Source organism: Protopterus annectens, chromosome 9.part0 (genome assembly GCF_019279795.1).
Source record: "Protopterus annectens isolate FY-2018-M chromosome 9.part0, PAN1.0, whole genome shotgun sequence".
NCBI lineage: Eukaryota > Metazoa > Chordata > Ceratodontiformes > Protopteridae > Protopterus > Protopterus annectens.
The window spans coordinates 1,812,639,290-1,812,660,839 of NC_056743.1; the positions used below are offsets into that span (position 1 = coordinate 1,812,639,290).

The 21,550-nt window shown below is 40.4% G+C and overlaps 1 protein-coding gene across 1 annotated transcript in view; it reads right to left on the reverse strand.

The window, feature by feature from the left end:
* Positions 1–21,550, reverse strand: part of LOC122812280 (venom factor-like) — a 2,973,268-nt gene that overhangs the window by 2,258,118 nt on the left and 693,600 nt on the right. Inside the window, exon 9 of the mRNA XM_044084681.1 lies at positions 15,522–15,639. Within this exon, the coding sequence (XP_043940616.1) occupies positions 15,522–15,639 (118 nt within the window). The remainder of the gene's footprint in view (positions 1–15,521; positions 15,640–21,550) is intronic.

Here is a 21,550-nt window from a genome sequence, read left to right on the forward strand (position 1 = left end):
ATTGAATGCCAGGCTAGTGATGTAGACAGAACTGTCCCCCGACTGCCTCCAGAGGCAAGCAATCAGGCTGTTCTTCAGGAGCGCTGATAGGGTTGCCCAAAGAAAGAATCCCTGGAGCCCTGGTTATGCAGGCCCCCTCTGCCATGGAAGGGGCATCTTCCTGATGAGTTCCCTCCTCTGCCCCAGGGAGAAAACTCACCACGTGTGTCACGAAAAGGCCCTTGGGATTCCCTGAACCACATCTTTCCACTCCTCTGATTCCTGGAATAGGGTCATCGAGGAGTGGGAAAATGTGTGCTCACAACAGAAAGGGTCTTTCCATCCTGTTCACATCTGGCTAATGTGCCTTTCACTTTTGGGCCAAACAGCGAGGAGGCAGCAATGGGAGCATTGATGAAGGAAGACGTGAAGGGGTCTGTGAAGTCAACAAGCGCATCCAGGCATGACATCTCGTGACAACACCTGCACCCACTGCTCTGGCTGCCTCTTCAGCTGTATGTGCAATCAACCACATGGACGAGTTAGAAATGGATTCTAGGGTGGCAAGCTGGGAGGCAACCTTATCACGTACCTCGTCAGACACTGCTCCTGCTAGGGCTCCTGAGAGTTCAGTGATCAGGTCCCTTTGAAGACGGGTGAAATGTGCCAAATAACTCAATGACCATATGGCAAAGGTCATTGAAGCACAAACCTGCTTCCCTAATCTGTCCAACATCTGAGACTTTTGGTTTGGAGGATGGACAGTAGGACTCTCCTCTGCGAGTTCCCTCTTCATGGCCGCTGCCACCATCATAGCATCTACTGTTAAACCCTTGGACCAGAGGGGTTTATCCTCTTGGGGGAGATTATTTTGTCATATCTCCGGGGGATTGACTCAATGGTATCAGGGGCCTTCCAAGCATGCTGCACAATGAGCTTGACTAACTCATCTGCAGGGGGAATCACTCAGGAAGTAGAAGGTCGGGCATGGAAAGCCTGCAACAAGACAGATTCCTCAGAGGAAGGGTTGGTGGGCACCCCTCTGTTTTAAGATCTCTAGTTTGTCTCCAAAGGAGACATCTTCAGGGGCCGACCATGGGGACCCTTCCCCTTCATCATAATCTGTATCCTCGGTGACAGATTCTTCCGAAGAATCAACGTGCTTCCTCTTGCTTGATCTCTTTATAGGGTGGTTCATCAGTGGGGAGGTCTGAGGAAGACAACAAAGAGAGGGTACCCTGTGGTAGGGTGTCTTGCTGCTCCCGTGCCTGCTGCCCCAATGTAGTAGACTGTGACAGCTGTGAGACAGAGAACACATATATATGACATTCTGATGTCGAGGGTGCCAACTGTGAGCCTGCTGAGGTGAGTGCTCTCTCCATAATCTGAAAGGCAGGCCCACCTGAAGAGGGATGGGAGGCCAGAACTGAGAAAGACAACATCGGAACCAGGGTCACACCCTGCTCCAATGAGCCCACTTCCGGAGAAGGAGCCATGGGAGGACTTGCAACTGTGAAAGCAACCAAAACCGTAGATTGCGCCATGGAAAAAATTGGTGACATACTAGGGATTCCAGAGCTGGCAACCAAGTCATGGTCGCATGGGTGCATCAGCTCCGACTGAGCCGAGGTCCACAGAGTGGGTTCTGGGACCACGGTGAGATCCACCATATGTACCGAAGAAGTTGGGACTGGAAGGGGCGTCGGCATCGAGGGCTCCAAATCTTGCTGGGAGGTTGAAGGAGAAACATAAGTTGGAGTCCGTGGAGAAAAAACTTTGGCTCCGGGTGGGAGGGAGGTCTTAGACAGGGTTGGAATACCTCTGGCCACCAAGAGTTGATCCACCATACATCAAGCTCCGAACGGCTCCTGTGAAACAAATGGATATCCCCAAGGGAGATTCTGGATGATCAATAAAAGGACTGAGCTGCTGACCAACAAAGGGGTCAATGGATGGGGAATATTGAGTCCTGGCTACGGTTTCAAACTTCGGCACCATGGTCAAATGACCAGAAGGTTGTGTTGGGGGGAAGTGACCAGTTTTATGGGAGAAACTATTATTGGTGCTGAGAGGGTCTGAGGTACTGTAGAAGGCATTGGTACCATAGTAACTTTAGTTGGTTTCATGAAGATAGAAGGCACTGTGGAAGGGGCAGCAGGCTCCGGTGCTGAGACAGTTGTTGGTGCTGATTTCAATTGTTTTGACCTCGGTTCCGTGGAAACCTGACCTTTGGATGATTTTGGCTCCTGAGAATGAGGAGAGGCTGGAACTGAATGGCTCCTCTTTTTTGCTTCTTTTCTAGAAGGTTTTGCCACCTCCGCTTCAGGCAAACCCACTGAAAAGTTTTTTTTTAACAACCCCTTTAGGATCAACTTGTTTTGATGCTCTGCAATGGTATGGCCATTAAAACCATTACAGAGGTCACACAGAGACTGGATTTCTAAGTGGGGAATCCCCAAGCAATAAACGCAGGAAAGATGCCCATTGGAGTTGGGCAGCTTCCTGCCACATTTGTCACACTGTTTGAATCCAGTTGTACCTTTTTTGCCAGCCATTTCTAAGGTAAGTCATTAGAATAATTAACAGCCGTTTATGCAACCACAAACACACACACACGCACAACAACAGTTAAATAACAGAGCAAGTTAAAGAAAGATTTTTTTTTGGAACGTACCAACAATGATAGCGAGAGAAATACCCAGAAAGGTAAAGGAGAAGAAAGAAGAAAGGAAAGAATACCAACAATGGTATTTAAGAATTACCTGTGGTAAGAGGGAAGGGAGGGGGCCTATACCAACTATGATAAAGCAGAAATGCCAAAGGGTAAAAATTAGGTTAAAACAGCACTCACACTCTAATATAGTAATAAGGAATAAGTGACTAAGAAATATTAAAAAGGGGAGATATAAGAGAGAAAAATATCAAGAAATAGAAAAATAAAGCACTTAGCTTGAGAGCACGGCCTAACGCGTCTTGAAACTCTATGCAGCAAATGAGATCTGGGGGAAGGGAAGAGAGGCACTATGGGTAGCCTTAGCTCCAGAGTTTCTGGCTGGTCTGAGCTTGTTTCAACAGCCGAATCGGTTCTGAGGATGGAACAGAGACCCAAATGTCATGATTGAAGGAAGACTGACAACATCAGATCTAGTATTATGGAGCTTACAAAAATTGGGAGAAATCATCAGCTTTCAGCAGGGAATATTATTTATAGGTGGAAACTAGAATTTCATTTGCAACAATGAGGATATATCTGGCGGGAGCTAGAAGGGAAGCTATAACAAAAGCGAGTAGATTTCTGAAGATATTTATGAAAAAGTGAAACCACTACGAGTACACCGATAAGTGCTCTCACACCCTAACAGTATATGTATAAAACTGAAGGCAATGAAATGTACACATATACTCCCAATTTATTAGAACAGCGGTTAAAAACTGCGTTTTACATAACAATAAAATCACATGGATAGAGGTTAAGTGCTTTCACCCAGCATATCAGGGCTTCTTCAGAACTAATGACATGGTTCATTACAAGTGTTTTAAGCCTTTTCTGGCGTCAAAATTCAAAACTAGAAAATTAAAGTGATAGTTACTTCTAAACAGTATAACTTGTTGCTGGTATCAAACAAATGTATGCATGACATAAGCCAGAACCATAATTTATACAAAATCACTAACAAATGCAGTACATATTTTAATGATATATTAGCTATGATGAAAAGTGAATGTGATACTTAAGACAACTGTGGTTATATGGTAAACCATTGTAAAACATGGTACATACCTATAAATATCATGTAAATAAAATATTAATATGTAAAAATGTAAAAATCTTTTAAAAGATAATTATAAAATGTAAAATATTCCCTAAGTAGAATCTTAAATTCTAAATATAAAAATATTTACTAAAATCTTCCTTAATAAATTAAAATTAAAGTCTGTATGATGAACTAACAAATGGCAGATGGAGTATAGATAGTCCCAATAATAAATTTCTTTAAAATCATGTACAAATAATGGTTTGAAAATTATTTGTAGGAGAACATTAACAAAGGTTTAATAGGAATAAATTCATTCAAACCTGGGGGTCTGGTGGCATCTAAATATATTTGCCACCATACTTCTTTATAACTAAGTAAACTTTTAATATCACCCCCTTTAGGGTAGATTTTAATCGCTTCCAGTATTATAAATTTAAAGTGATGATCATCACTTTCCCTTTCGATATGTCTGTAAAGTGCGTTATTACTGTCTTTGGTCTTAATACAGTATATATGATCATAAATCCTTTTTCTAAGGTTTCTTTCAGTTTTTCCTACATAAAAACTAGCGCATTTCTGACAAATGCTCAGGTATATCACCATCTTAGTGTTACAATTCCCAGCCTTCCTGTTAACAACAGTACTTCTATGCCCGTTGCTTAAATGTATAATAGTCTAATCGGACATAAAATTATACTGTCTACAGGTACCACATTTCGGGCTCCGTACTGAGATCAACTTGTTGTCTTTTACTCCTACGTGTTTATATTTGACTATTTGCTTAATATTGGTTCCCATTTTAAATATAAAATGTGATTTAGAACCTATAATTTTGGTTAGCTGGGTATCTTTAGATATAAGATACCAAAAATCATAGATTAATTTCTTGATATAACTCGCTGCTATATTAAATTGTATAATAAAGGACTTTTGGAATATATCCACATTCAAAACAGGTGTCTTATTATTATCTTGAGATGTAACTGCCTTATGTGTAGACAAAGATATTTATGAAAATATTTGGTATGAAAGATATTAATTCAGTAGTAAGAATTTACATATTATTTCCTGATGTTCAATAACTGGGCTAGACTAGACAGAAACTACATTTCACAGGAACATGTGCATTTAATTGAGAACTCTGAGAGATGTCCAATAACTATTATAGATCATGCACCAAAAATTACTAAGATAAAAATCCAGTGTAATGAAGTGAAGATGAGTTACTGATGCTTCCCCACTCACCTGATAAAAAGAGAGGAATTTAAGGAATGGATAGTGGAAATTATTTGTGAGTTGTTAAGGAAGATAGAAAGTACTCTGGAAGTTATGGCTAGTGAGTGAGATAAAATGAAACTGGAGTTTAAAAATAGGGTAGAAATAAAAGAAAAAGAGATCTGGTTAAGAAGTAACAATAATTATTTAGAGGGGCTGACAAAGATTAAAGTATTAAAGATTTTGGGAAATCTCACACAGCAAGAAGAGGCACAATACAGAGCGCTAAAGAGAAAATACGGGAGCACCATGCATGAGTTTAGAAAGATATCTGTTAAGCAACTGTTTTTTGATAATAACTCCAGAGCACAAATCTTTTGGACAACAACTTACGCAACAGAAAAAAGAAGGGATTGTTGCCAAAAATTGGGAGCCTATAACAAGAAAAATAACCAGAGGTCCTGTAGAGGTATTAGAGATATTTTAGGAATTTTAAGAAAATTTGTATAATGCAGAGACGTGGGGAAATCAAGACAAAAGTTCAAATGGAAATATTTATGAAGACTTAAATATACCAAGGTTAGGGGTAGATGAGGCTCAACAATTAACAGTTAAGATAGGAGGAGATGAGATAAAAATGGTGATGTGTAACCAGTCTGCTGGAAAGTCTCTAGGAATAGATGGTATTCTGATGGAAGTCTGAAAGATGGAAGGGAAGGAAGTGATAACAATCTGAAGGGTTTTGTTTAATAGCATTTTAAAAGGAGAGGAGACACTATTTTATTTATTTTACATTTGTTAACCGGGATAGTCCGTCTGGGTGTGAGCCCATTTTCAGCGGAGGCCTGGGGAGAAAAGCTCCAATAAAACAAGAATACATTTGAGAGAGTACAGTGTTTTATTACACAGAGAATAAAAGAGATATTTAGAGAGACAACAAAGACAGCATATGCACTTTAGGAGCACTTTAAAAAAAGTTAAAAAGTTATTTATATATATATATATATATATATATATATATATATATATACACACACACACACACACACACACACACATATATATATATATATATATATATATATATATATATATATATATATATATATATATATATATATAATATATATATATATATATTATATATATATATATTATTTTTTTTTATTCATTTATCCTTCATTATTACTTATACTAATACTACATATACATATTACAACAATAAAAATATGTAACAAATTTTTATGTTATTGTAGTGGAGTGGTAGTGTTAGTTGATTACATAGGGTCTATGTGGAGGGAATATATAAAATTTAGGGGGGAGTGATGTGGGCTTGCTTGGCAGGATGGGAGCCAGTTGTTGGCAAGAGCAGCTTTGTTTGAGAGGTGGTGTCTTTGAGCAGAGTTTTGAATTTGTGTGTTGGGTAGGATTTGGGTAGTGTTGGGGTGTTGAAAGTTTAGAAATGTAGTGGGTGTAGAGGGCATCCCTGGCTTTGTTGTTGCTTTTGGATACTTGGAGGAATGTTTTGTTTAGAATCTTGGAAAAAAGCTGTGGTGGCTGTAATTCCTAAAGACAGTAAAGACCAATCAGATCGAACTTCATATAGGCCCATTTCAATTTTAAACCATTATTATAAAGTGTTTATGTCTACAATGGCTAAAACAATGGCAAATATGATGCCAAAATAGATAGATATTGCTCAATGTGACTTTGTGGAGGAAGGCAAATATTTGATAACATTAGTACAGCAAAGATGATACAGAGGGACACAGAGTGTAAGAAAATTCCAGTGTTGTTGGTGGGTCTTCTTGCAGGGAAAGCATTTAATAGAATAAACTGGGATTTTCTGAGTAGGGCAATGGACACATTTGCATTTCCTGTTACAATAACAAGGTTAAAATATATTAGGGACTGGAAGCAATAATCAAAGTTGGAGGGTTCCTCTCCGATTAAATTGTGTCTGAACACAAGGAAGCAGACAGGGGTGTCCTATTTCTCCTTTGTTATTTGCATTATATTTAGAACCATTAGCAAAGAAAATATGGGACTCAGAAATGTATTTATTATTTTATTTAACTTCTATTTACCGGGAAAGTCTGACTTGGAACAAAGCCACTTTTCAGCAGAGGCCCAGGGAGAAATGCTCCAGACACATGTCTTTGAAATGTGTGAAGAAACTGGAGCACCCGGAGGAAATCCACATGAACGCAGGGAGGACAAGCAGACTCTGCACAGAAGGCACTTCAGCAGCGAATCGAACCAGAGAAAGTACAGTTGTGTACACTTACCATAAATGTAGATGTTCAAGTATATTCACTGTTGCAGTCATCACATTTGGGTTATCTGCCTGCAGGTAGTGCTCAGCCGGCCTGAATACCAGAGTCTTGGGATTTCTGCGTCGAATGCTGTCACTTTTTCCATGACGTCAGGTTGTCAGGAGTATAAAACATGCAGCCGGCGCCATTACATCAGTTTTTCATGCCCCAGATGTCAGGTGCCCCCAAAATAGGAAGCAGTTATATGGTGTGGAACACCCCCAGCATAAAACAAATACACACAGTATAAGATATGCCAAACCAAAAAAGGGTAGGTGAAAGCAAAGACAATCAGGGGGCTGAAGGGAGGGTAACCAGGACTGCAACAGTGAATACACACGAACATCTACATTTATGGTAAGTGTACACAACTGTACTATGTTCTTCATGTTTCACTGTTGCAGTCATCACATTTGGGTTGATTCCCAAAGCTAAGGAAGGGTGGAGGTAGATTAAGAAGCATTAGGATTGGCAATCAGGCCCTGTAAGACAGCTGTGGCAAATCCACCTCTGGATTTAGAAAAGATAGGCAAGTGGTAATGCTTGGTGAAAGTGTGTACAGAGATCCAGGTTGAAGCTTCCAGGATGTCCCTAATAGGGACTACTCTGAGAAATTCAGTAGAGGTAGATGTAGCCCTAGTGGAATGTGTTCTTATTCCCTGTGGGGTAGGTTTTCCATGGTGCTTGTAGTAGAAATGGATGCAGTGTGCTATCCATTTGGAAATTGTTTGCTTTGAAATGGCCTTCCCCTCTTCCCCTGCAGCAAAGCTGACTAGCAGCTGGTCAAATTTTCTGAGAGGCTTAGTCCTGTCCAAATAGAATCTAAGCTGTCTGTGCACATCCACAGAATGCAGTATCCTTTCCGCTTTATTCTGGGGATTAGGGAAAAAAGTAGGCAAATGAATGGACTGGTTTAAAGCCACATTAGACACCACCTTGGGCATAAAAGATGGGTTAGTCCTGAGGGAAACCCTGTCCGCATGGAAGATAATGAAGGGTTCCACTGCCATAGCCTGCAGTTCAGACACTATTCTTGCAGAAGTGATGGCTAGAAGTAAAGCTGTTTTCCATGAGAGGAATTTTAACTCTGCTGTAGCAGCTTGTTCAAAGGGGGGAAGCGTTATATTTCCAAAACAAAGTTAAGGTCACAGGCTGGAGTGGGAGCTCTCCTGGGGGGGGGGGTCTTAAATTTTTGGCCACTCCGAGGAAATGTTTTACCAGAGGATGAGAGAAGAGGGGTGGCTCAGTATTATAATGAGCTGAGATGGTAGAGGCATGAATCTTAATTGAAGAGAAGGATAGGCCCTTGTGGAGCATTTCTGTTAAGTAATCTAGTATATGAGGTAAGCTCCAGGAACAGTATCTTTTTCACTTGTCTGAATAGGATTTTCTAGTACTAGGTCTTCTTGCCTCAAGAATGACATCCAGCACCTGCTTACTTAGGGATGCTAGTGGTGAGTTCAGGGGATTAGCCAGGCTGCAAGGTTCAGGGTCTGCAGCTGAGGGTGCAGAATCTGGCCCGCCTGCTGGGACAGCAGGGAAGGAGTCTGAGGCAGGTGCCATGGTTGTAGCACTGTCAGACTGTGCAAAAGAGGGTACCAGTGCTGGCATGGCCAGTCTGGTGCAGTCAGTATTGTCCTTGGCCTGTCCTGCTTGATCTTTAGTAGAACCTTCAAGAGGGGAGGTAGAGGGGGAAAGGCATAAACTGAGAGGCTTTCCCAGGTAAAAGACAGGGCATCCACTTTCCAAGCTTGGCTGTGAAGAGTTCTGATGCAGCATTTGTTCAATTGATCATTCTGTGGGGAAGCAAACAGGTCCACCTCTGGTATCTCCCATCTGTTCCTCAAAAGCTTGAAAATTTTGGGTTTCAGTTTCCATTCCTGTGGGTCCATGAGATTTCTGTTTAAGTCGTCTGCCAGTGAACTTAGTTTGCCTGGCAGGAATTGGGCTTGTAGGTGCACTTGGTTGCTCAAAGCTGTGTTCCACAGAGCCATGGCTAGTCTGCAGAGTGGGTAGGAATGGGTTCCCCCATGCTTATTTATGTGCCACATAACTGTGGTGTTGTCTGTCTTTACCAATAGCTGTCCTGGAAGAATAAGGCTTTTGAAGGCTGTCAGAGCATTCTGTACAGCTAACATTTCTTTTTGATTGATATGCAGGTGCATCTGCTTTGGGTTCCATTTGCCCTGAATGCACTGCTCTGCCATATGAGCCCCCCATACATAGTCTGATGTGTCTGTTGTTAGGTTTGGGTGGCAGGGGGTAGAGTGAAAGGGAGTCCCTTGTTGTGGTTGCAGGCCTCTGTCCACCAAAGGAACTCTGCCCTTAGACAAGGAATGATAGGAATTATTGTTTCCAGGTCCTGAGAATGTTGACACCATAGACTTTTTAGATACCACTGAAGTTTCCTCATATGCAGTCTTGCATATGGAATTAACAAAATGCAACAGGCCATGAACCCTAGGGCTGGCAGTATTTTCCTTGCAGATAGCTGGGTTTTGGTGGCCAGTAGATTGAAGCAGTTTGTCAAATAAATTTGTTTCTCTGGAGTGAGGAATGCCATCTGGGAAGTTGTGTTCAAGCTTGCTCCCAGGAATACAATCTGTAGACAGGGTACTAGGTGTGATTTCTTTTCATTGATGGTGTACCCCAGTGAAGTGAGAAGTCTCTTTACAAATGTCAGGTGCTGTAACAGCAAGTCCTGACTTTCTGCCTGAATCAGGCAATCGTCCAAGTATGGGTAAATCTGAATACTTCTTTGTCTGCAAAATGCAATGGCTGAAGCTAGGCACTTTGTGAATACCCTGGGGACAGTAGATAAGCCAAAGGGAAGTGCAGAGATCTGACAGTACATAGATCCTGTCCTGAAGAGTAGGTATTTCCTGCAAGATTCCCTTATGTGGATGTACAGGTAAGCTTCTTTCAAGTTGAGGGTTGCCAGCCAGGCATCCTTGGCTAGCATAGGAAGCAGCTGTTGGAGAGTTAGCATTTTGAATTTTGGAACCACCAGAAAGGTGTTGAGAATAGACAGATCCAGGATAGGACACCAGCAGTTTTCTTTTCTGGAAACCAGGAAGAGTCTTAAATAAAAGCCTTGTCCCCTTTGTTCTGCTGGGAGAGGATGAATAACCTTGATGCTGAGGAGAGAAAGTACTTGGTTTTGGGCCTCCACCCACTGGTTTTGGGGGAGGTTTGGCCATCCACTTAGGGTTGGGAGTGAGTGAAAGTGGAATCTGTATCCTAGGGAAGCAATGTTTAAAACCCATTTGTTTTGGGTAATGTATTCCCAGTTTTCTGCATGCAGGGCGAGTTTTCCTCCTAAAGGAGCAAGTACTTGAGCAAGGCTTGGAGGAGTTAAGGATAAGTCATTGTGCAATTTCACCATAGGGGGTGGCTTACTACTCCCTGTTTTGGATATGGGAGCACCCCACTGCTTAGATCTGTGCATAACCTGAGACTAAGGTCTTGGTGGTCTGCTGCCCCTGGGTTTGGACTGAGAAGGCCAGGAAGGGACTAGAAAGGACCCATTCTTTGAAGGCCAATGTCTACTGAATCTATGTGGCTATACTTGTAAGAAATCTTTAGCAGTTTGCATAGATTTAGCTTTCTCCTCCATCCTTTTGAGGACTTCTTCTGCTTTATTGACAAATAGGTGCTCTTAGTTTAAGGGTGCATCCAGTTATTTTGCTTTGACATGATCTGGCAAGTTTTGTTCCTTAAGACAAACATGCCTTCTAAGAACAGACCCAGTGACAGCAGACCTGCAAGATGCTTCTAAAGCATCAAAACCACATGGCAAAGTATGTTTACCAACTTGGTCAGCAGAATGCATTAACTCTTGCAAATCTTTGTGTTCTGCACAGTCAGGAATCAACATCATTTTCTGTTTAATTAGCCCCATAATATGCTGCTTATCTTTAACATATGAAACTGACAATTTAAAGCCCTAAATGCCAGAGTAGCAGAGGTGTATACCTTCTTACCCCATCTGTCTAAAGCCCTAGAATCCCTGTCAGTAGGGGTGGGATTCTTGGGAGAAGTAGCATTGATACCTTTTGGTCCTTGGGAAATGGTCTCTGGATCTGCAGTAGGATTCTTGAAAAGGAATTTGTGAGGGTCAGGTACTCTATAGTACCTGTCAGGTTTCCTGGGAGCTGGAGGCAAAGTATCTAGGCTAAGGCTGGATTCCAAGAAAACATCACCTACAATCTCCAGGACAGGCAGGATAGCTAGAGGCCTGTGCTGAGGCAGGTTTAAAAATTCCCTCAGTCTCTTTTTGGACTGAGAGTAGTCCTGGCTTTTCCAGTGGAAATGCTCCCTAAGGGTATGCAGGGTTTTACCAAAAGAAAAATATTCTGGAGGGGAAGCAGAGGGAATGGAATCCTCTGCATCAGAATCCCAATAGGTAGATAAGGGTATGTTCTGGTAGTCAGAAGGAACAGAGATATTAGATTCCTGATCAGAAGAATCCGAAGGAAAATCTAGGTCTCTTTGAGGAGGAAGTCTGGCTTCCCCTAATTAAAGTAATAAGGTCTTCAGCCATTCTAATCATTTGCTTTTGAGGCATGTGGGCCTGAGAATGTGCTTTGGCTGTCGGTTTCCTAGGTGTAGTGCAAACTTTAGGCCTGAGAAATTCAGTATTTTTGGCTTGAAACAAAGTTGTCGGTTTAATATGAAAATCGGTAGGCTTGAATACACCCTCAGAAGCTGGTGCCAGCACAGCGGCTACAGAATCATCCAAGGTAAAGACATCCGCAGGTTCCATTGTCGAAGAAGCATCTCGCGGCATACAGGACTCCGAATGGGTGTCAGTAGAGGCCTGGGAATCTCTAGAAGCAGGTATCAGGGGCTGCGAAAGCGCCTCACTGAGTACTGGTGGACTGACAACTAGCTTAATGGAAGCGTCGTTGGCAGTTTTGGACCTATGCGGTCGGTCTCTGTCTTTAACCCTACATTTTTTCAGAAGATCGGTAGTCGGATGGCTTAACGAAGCCATTTCGGAGTACGGAGATCGAAAGTGAAGGAATTTAGCTACAAAAATTGCCTGACAATGAATAGTTCAGGCGTTGAACAAGGCACAAAACCGACAGCGAGGGACGTCGTGGTCTGGGCCTAAACAGGTGACGCAGTAAGAATGAAAATCTCTATGAGGTATTTGCTTACCACAAGCAAGATAATTATCATTTTTTTTCTGACATCGGTTAGAGCAAGAAAAAGGGATCCCCAACGGGGTACTTATCTTTTAGAAGACTTCAGGTCTAAAACTCGAAAACAAAAATTTCAGGAGTCGGCCGACTGGCACTTGCGAACTGCTTCTGCTTCGGGCACCACACGGCAAGAAAGACTGATGTAATGGCGTCGGCTGCATGTTTTATACCCCTGATGACCTGACGTCATGGAAGAAGCGGCAGCATCCAACGCAGAAATCCCAAGACTCTGGTATTCAGGCCAGCTGAGGGCTACCTGCAGGCAGATAACTCAAATGTGATGACTGCAACAGTGAAACATGAAGAACATCTTCTTGCTGTGAGATGACAACACTACTGCTATACGACTGCGCCATGGTGCTCCATACTGAAATGACAGGTTATGATTGATATGGTGGACAAGAAAAGTTGGCTTTATTTGCAGATTAAATTATTTTTGTACCAGATGGTACCAGAAAAGGACATTTCAGTGTTGTGGAATAATCTGAGAAAGTTTCACATTTTTTGGGGGTTAGTAAATTAATGAAGATGAAATAAAGGCTATAGCTATAAACTATGAACCCACATATGAATTTATTAACCAATACCCATATTTATGGGGACATGATAAAATGAAATATTTAGGAATATGGATTAAAAAGGACTTTGTTATGGCAGCTAAGGATATTTGGGGAATAGACTAAAAAGATAACACAAAAACGGAAAACAATGGGAGCTCTTGCCTATGGCTATAGTTAGCAAGATACAAGCAAAGCAGTAAAGATAGTTTTAGTCCATTTAGTTTTATACACGGGTTAGGTATATTTTTATTACCTAAAGGATAAGTTGTGGATAATAATTAATAAGGGGTTAAAGGTGTGATGAAAGGAGATACTGCCAGCACAGCTATCTGGAATTTTGTAAATAATTAAGTCATTTGTGAATATCAGCATGATTTATATAAGATGCTTGTGTTACAACTGTGTTAGAACTGCATGCCATGTGTATATCAAACTAGGTTTGCACAGACATGGGTGCTAAAAAGGTATTTTATAAAGTGCTTGTGCTTAAAATGTAACCACAGTTTGTCCTACTGGAAAGAACAGAAATGTACAAGCACTACTATAACTGTTTAAATGTATATATGTTAACAGTGGAAACTGGAATAGAGGAGGTTAACTTCAGAAAAATAGCTGAAATTAAATTACTTTATGGCTTATGCAATAAAAGATGATACCTTTCAGTTTCCATGGCAGCTAGAGAAAACATGAAGGGATGTAACTGTTGTATGACTTCCAGCATCTGCCAAAGATCTGAGGTCTATGTATTTTCACAGGTAGATGCTAAATACTGCTAGCTTCCAGCAGTGGGGGGGTTCATCTGGAATAGAGTCAGATGACAAGACATGATGTCATTCTCCAAGCTATCCCAACAGTAATGTTTGAGATATTAATTTGAGGGAGGCAGGGCATTCTGTATTTTGTCTTGGACCTAATAAGAACCATTCACCACAAAATCTGCCTTGCCATAATATGATGAGCTACAGAAGACATCAAATACACAGTCATGTCACTGTAAGAGAGTTTCAACCTATCCTCATGATGTAATTATTTAATACTGTTATTGACTATTTGCTGATAAAAAGTAGATTGTGTTTTACTATAGTAAGGGACATATGAATTATGTACAAGTGTGAAAAGTCATGAGTTTTATTTTCTCCAGTCATCTTTTCTGCCTTTCAAACTGTCTTTTTCTTTTGTTCATTTGTTTTACAATAAAGAGATGTTAACTTATATCTCTTCTACCTTTTGAAACTTATTTTGTCATATTTGCAGGTAAAGTGAATTAGTTTAAGATGGCTTGTGCACTTGTTATTTTGTCTTACTTCTTGTTTAATGTTATAGTTCTTATATGAGCAATTTGTCTCACAGTAAAAGGCAACCAAGAGACATCTGCTTTCATAAAATATTTGCACACCACTCAGAATAAATAGATTGCAGTTAAAATACAGATATATTTAAAGTTTACACTCCCTACTTATCTATTACCTGGGTCTTAATCAAGTTAATAATAATTGCACCCTGAAGGGAGAGGGACCTTCTTGCAGTGTGCATTATTTACCTCATACTGGTCAGTGGAAATCTTTGCTTGACAATATGAAAAAGTCAGCATCCCTTAAACATTAAAATGACTGTTATACAAGTGTATGGGTGATATGAAATACTTAGGGGTGATGTTTAGTCTCATGAAAGGCAAATAAGCATGTCCAAAAAACTATATACTTGTGTTATATACCTCAGTTTCTGTGTGTGTGTGTGTGTGTGTGTGTGTGTGTGTGTGTGTGTGTGTGTGTGTGTGTGTGTGTTTTGATGGCACACTTGTTCTGGTCGTAAGTCTGTTAACAAAAGTGATTGCAAACACTCACTGCTCCATTTATTTTCTACATCTCCTTTATCTAATTCAGGGTCATAGAGGGGGTATAGCTTATTCTAGTAGGTAATGGGCACAGTGATGCAGGAACAAGACTCAGACTGGACACCAGACCTTCTCATGGCACACGTATATCTGATCCACATACTAGCATGTCAAAGGACACCAGAAAGAATGCCAAAAAATCCACCTAAACACTAAAAAGACATGGAAACTCCAAACATGTGACACTGCAACTGAAAATCAAACAAAAGATCCTGCCACTGTGAGATTACAACTCTTAACTCACCACACTGCTGCCAGGAGTAAGGGTAACAAAGTGCATAAATCCATACTTCACTGTTGCCAGTAACTTATGCATGAACGTGACTGCTGCTTTCTTTAAGAAATTCTAAACACTCTGCTTTTCTTTGTTAACTTCACCTGGCTTTCCTTTGGTTGAAGTTAGCAAACTGAACAATAACCTCCTGCACATGTAGGAGGTAGCAGTGATCTCTCAGACATGCACTTTAGAAGAGGTAGGATCTTTTGAACCCACCATTGTTCTGTCTGGGTGGGTCTTTGATTTAGTAGTAATTATCTTACTATAGTATAAATAAATCAAGAAATGTTCAAATGCACTAGTTTTTGTTACTTACCTGGAGTGAAAACAGTTACATCCACGATGATTTCTGCATCAAGCAACTCACTTACAGAACCAAAGGTATCAGTCAACATTTTGTCTGTCAGTTTTGCTGTTCCTTCTCCATAAGTTATCTATAAGAACAAAGCAAAAATAGATGCATAAAGATTTGATCTAAAATGCATTTAAACAGCAGCATGCTTAACATTCTAGTGATATTATCCTAACAGAACTACTATTTTAAAAATGTCTTACTACTATTACATAAAGTGGATGGCATAATGGTTAAAGTCTTTACCTGAAAAATACAAAATGCAATGTTTGATTCTGACCTCTGGCTAATGGCTGTTTGTTAAGTGTATGGATACTGATAGCCCACTGCTTACTTTTGAACATTTATTTTTGCACAACTAGGTAAGCATGTCAATTATTAAACCATAAGAAAAATAAAAGTACTACACCTCAGCATTATACAGCTCTGGAATGTATAAATATGTATGTGATAATACAGAGGCTGTAACTCATCAAAACAGACTGATGCCATTGTGTCCTAAACAAACCTAAAGCATCAAAGTTAGAGTAACTTTGTGTCCTGTAACTACAGGGATCATCATAACTTTTATGTGCTTTAATACAATCCATAGTCCTCATATAAAGTTCATTAAAATGTTCATGTGCTCCCTTAATGGAAACATGTATATGCACTATGTTTCCACTATTTCTGTAGAAAACAATATGGCTGTTTGGTACATGAGGATAAAGGTGTTTTCCAAATGAGCTGTTTGGGTGCTGGAAAACCCAGGCAGGGGAAAGTGAAAAGGGAGCATCTTACCCCAGCTTACCCACATTGTGGGAGGGAGTGGTTCACAGTAATCCAATTGCTTCTGTGCAAGAAATCAAAGATCAATATGGATATACATGACATGGTGCTCCAAAGCCAGTGATGGCAGCTCTTGGGTGGGAGCACATGTATGCGAGCAAACATACATCAGGGAAAGGATGTAGGGGGCAAGGGGGCACTTGTAATGATGTGGGTACTCATGTCAGTACCTGGGGAGAGGGTGAGGGCCATAGGAAAATGCTTCCATAGCCTATATTCGATACAAAGTGGGTTGATGATAGACAGGGAAAGTACTCTGTAGCTCTGTGCCCAAGGACACTGAAATGACATCATATAGCTCCAGTCTGGGGGAAAGCTAGACACGGCAAGACACTGGGTGAGAGTTTTCCTTCCTGTATATGGCACGTGGATGTGGGAGTGGAGGGAGAAGCAAATACCACCTTCACAACTACTTGGATGATGGCCTCACCAGATAGCTCTTGCCTATGTACTGGGGATACCCAATATGGAGGAAATGAATGAGTTTAAGCCTCAGTGGAGGAGGCTTTGCGGCCTTCAGATGGTAAAAGGGGAAGAGCCTAAACAAAATCTTATTTTAGACAGTCTGTCACCTTAACCCAAGAACCATATCACAATCTAATAACTGTTTTGTGGTACAAGTACTTTCTTGAGAATACCCCATTTCAAATTCATTGTTTGATGCTAGCTGCCATTGACAACTATAACTTCTATTTTTCTAAAACTCTCACCCAAGCCTGTGATTGTTTATATTGATAGTCATGATTTTTAGCAATATTTGCATACCTACATGAATACCATGAACATGTTATGGGATATTGGTTAGTGTATATATATGTGTGTGTGTGTGTGTGTGTGTGTGTGTGTGTGTGTGTGTGTATATATATATATATATATATATATATATATATATATATATATATATATATGGTTCCCCTTCATATGACTGAATTAACATAAGCCTGAAACTCATAAGCTTGAAAACAAAAGCCTGAAAACACAAAAAAATACATATACTGAATAAACAACAGAAACCATATTAATTTCCACTAAGTATAAGCAGAGGGACAAGCCCCCCTGCACCCCCCAATATATCAACTCCAGGATTGCACTTCAATACACTAAGTGCAATCTCGGAGTTGATATATTTAAGTAGGGGGGGGGGGCACAGCACATTCCACTTATACTTAGTGGAAATTAATATGGTTTCTGTTGTTTAAAGTCAGTATATGTATATACATACACACACACATATATATATATATATATATATATATATATATATATATATATATATATATATATATACACCCTGAAGTACATAGAGGCAACTTGCAAGGCATTACTGGGAAAATGACAACTGGATAAATACTTTTGCTGCAGATACTATGGGTCTAGTAGACATCGCTGTTAAGATGTAATGGTTTGGAAATATTTTTGCTGAATTACATATGACACTTCTAAATTCAAGCAGAAACAAAGCACCCTGAACCACTGCTAGGTAGGCAAACAAATTTATTAAGCCGAACAGTTCACCTGAATCAAATCACCATCACAACTTCATCAGATTACACTAATACATTCAGTTAACTGCTTTTATATACTCATCCAAATTTTAAAAAACAGCCAGTAAAAACAATCATTGTACATAGAAATGCATTGAGTTACTGCCCTCTACTGACAAGGAGGATTATTGCACATTAAAGTCACAATTTCGTATAAAATGTGAAACAAATTCTCTGTACAAACACACAAAAACTTGTCCTGAAGCTGAATTTCAGTTTTTTATATTAGAGGTTGTGCCAAAGGACCCCAGGGCGTATGTGGGAGACTTTAGTTGAATACAGGGAATTATAGTGGTGTTGGAGGCCAGTAAATTCCTGGTTTAAATGACATGATCTCACTTGCCCTGTATTAAAAATGAGATCAGCAAAATTGTGACTTTAATGTGCAATAATCCTCCTTGTCAGTAGAGGGCAGTAACTCAATGCATTTCTATTTTACTGAAAATTTGATGAGTATATAAAAGCAGTTAACTGAGTGGTTCAGGGTGCTTTGTTTCTGCTTACTGGTTTGTTCTGCATCCTCCGTTTTTTGGTTACTTCTAAATTCAAACTGAAATAGGCAATCAAGATTAGATAAAGTTTTGAAACCACTGTCATGATAAAGATAATTTTCTTCTGGACAGTTCCGCAGCTTTAATATTTTTCTGGTGCACACGTTTTGTGAGGAGTTAAGCATTTCTTTCAGACATGGTTTGAAAAGGTATGTTGTCAGAAATCTTTTTGACTCTACAAGTATTTAAAATCTTCAGACATTAAAGTATGTAATAAGTCAGTGTTACTCAGGACAGAAAAAAATCAAAAGAACAGCTGCATCCTCTGAATTTTTAATTAATTCTTTGAGGCTGTTTTTACATAAAAATGTTTTACAATTAAAACGTTGTTTAGAATAATGTCAAGTTTTGACACTAAACCCAGATGTGCCTTCTTTTAACATTGCTATTTCCTTCAAATGCTTTTCTCCACAGACATTCCTGGGATTTCTGATTTTAGTTTTGAAAATACAACAGAAAAAAGATGGAGTAACCTAGGCTGGGATGGCCATAAGTGAAATGGAGCTCTAAGCGAAGAGATCCATGACACCCTCTCCACTGCACAATACACACACACACACACACACACACACACTACAGTGCTTTTCCTACTCTCCCATTCCCCCATCCTAGCCTGCAGACACTATCCAGAGTCCTTCTTTCTTGATTCATCATATTTTGTCTTACTTTTCGGCTTTTTCCTCCATTTTTTCACTATGCTCTGACTAGACTGCACTATAATAACTGTGGAGGAAAATATGAATTAAACTGGATCTGGGGATGCAAGACCTCCAGAGGTCATAGGGTTCTAACTGCTCTGAAGTGCATTCTATAGCTTTCCTCTAACCTTTCAGTGAAGTGATGACCTAAACAAAAAATCATGACTAAGTACAGTTGTGTAAGTAAACTTACCATAAAAATCAATATAGAGTGATCACTGCTGTACTAAGCCTTAGCTATATGGTTTATGTTCCGCATAGGATATAACTGCCAGCCAGCTTCCAGGCACCTCCCATTTATTCAAACCATCAGTCAGCTCAAGACGATCTGCTGAAAAGACAGGTGTGGTTGTCAAGCCCTTCATAGCTTTCCTGCCAACAGAGGGGGAGAAGCTGAGCCCTGAAAGGACAATGCTAGGAATAACAAAAAATAAATGACTACACTCTGGCATAAAAAACATACCAGAAAACAAGGGGGATCGAGGGAGGCAGCTACTGCAGCAGTGATCATTCGAAGATCTACTGTTATGGCAAGTTACTTAGACAACTGTACTGTATTCTTCATATTTATCACTGCTGCTGTAGCCTTAGTTACATGAGTAGACTACCATAGCTTAGAACCCTTGGGAGGTAGAAGAAGAAGAAGGGTCAAAGAACCACTGGAGAATGGTCTTAGCAAAGCCTCACCTGGAACTAGAAAAGGAATCAAGCTTGTAATGTTTTAAAAAGTATGTACAGAGGATGATGTTGCTCTTCCAGAATACTTCTAGAATCCAATCCTTTCCAAAAACCCATAGATGAAGCCAAGGCCCTTGTAGATTGGGCTTTTACCCTGCCTGGGATAATTTTGTTGTGGTGAGTACAGCAAAACATAATTGTCTAAGACAACCATTTGGAAATAGTCTGCTTTGACACAGGTTGTACCATCCTCTTCCCTTCACAATAAATGTAAAACTGATGCAAAGATCTGATTCAAAGGTCATAACATCCCTGTACTCCTCCCTTATCACACCTAGTATAATTCCCCCTTTGGCATGTACCTTGCCAACCACATGCAGCAGCTGGAGAGAACACAGAGGTTTCTGACCAGGAAAATCCAGGGTCTCAAACACCTGTCCTATACAGACAGGCTAAAAGCCCTGTCCCTCTACTCAGTCTCATACAGACTGCTCAGAGGTGACCTGTGTCTGGCATACAAGGCCACCTCAGACCCAGTCTTGACGGAGCTGTTGCATATCCGTAAGACAAACTCCACTCGTGCAACCTGAACGCAAGACGTCAACCTGGTCTGTGACATTAACAGTGCTTGTTGGTGGGATAGATTTGTGTTCCAAAGGCTCCCCATCTGTGGAATAGACTTCCTCTCCATGTCAAGCAGAGTACCTCTCTAGCCCTCTTTAAGAGGAACCCGGACAACTGGATGGGAAACAGAAAATACACCCCTGGGATCCCACCTGTGTCTCCCTGCTGGACAGGGGAAACAGGTGCTGACTTTGTGGGAACATGGGCGAAAGTCTTGGCTAGGCTTATAAGGGCCTCCAGGCCAACAGCCTAGTATCATCCTAGAACCTATGAAAAATGTAGTTTTGTACAGATAGTACCTGAGTTGTGTGTGGATATCCAAGGTACGGAGTATCTTTTCTTTGTCACAATTAGGTTCAGGAAAGAAAACAGGGAGAGGGACAGTTTCTCTTAATGCAAACTACTTTCAGCATTAAAGAAGGATTAGTTCACAAACAAACTCCTGCTTCTGTGGAAAATGAGTTAGAGTTGACTCATCGTAAAAGCATGCAACTCAGATACCCTTCTTGTGGAGGTCAGAGCAATCAATAAAACTGTTTTCCACTTTAAGAACCTCAAGTCAGCCATATTAACTGGTTCAAATGAAGCAAGTGTTAGCTTTTCTAACAGAAAATTAAGATCCCAAGGAAGGGACTCTGGTTTTCTTCTCCTCTTTTAAAAAAAACTTTATCATTCTGTGAGGAAGCTTGTGATAATTGTCCCTGACCCATTCCAGATGAAGGGAGAACCACTGTTGCTTGTGCTAGAAGGAAGTCACCTCAACGATTTTGAGGGATTTCATCTGAATCATCAAAAGTACCCTGGATATCAGTGGAGAAGGTGGAAAAGCATACAGGAACCTTCCTGTCCAAGGAAATGAAAATGCATCTGTATTCCAGTCTTTCTTGCATGGAGTCCTGCAGCAGAATCTTGCCAATTGATTGTTCACAGAGGAGGCAATGAAGTCTATTTCAGGAACTCCCCAAAGATGGATCAAATCTTTAAAGACCCCCGATCTAGTTTCCATTCATGAGGGGCTGCCTTTGTCCTACTCAGCTTGTCTCCTGCACAATTTTGATCTGAGAGAATGC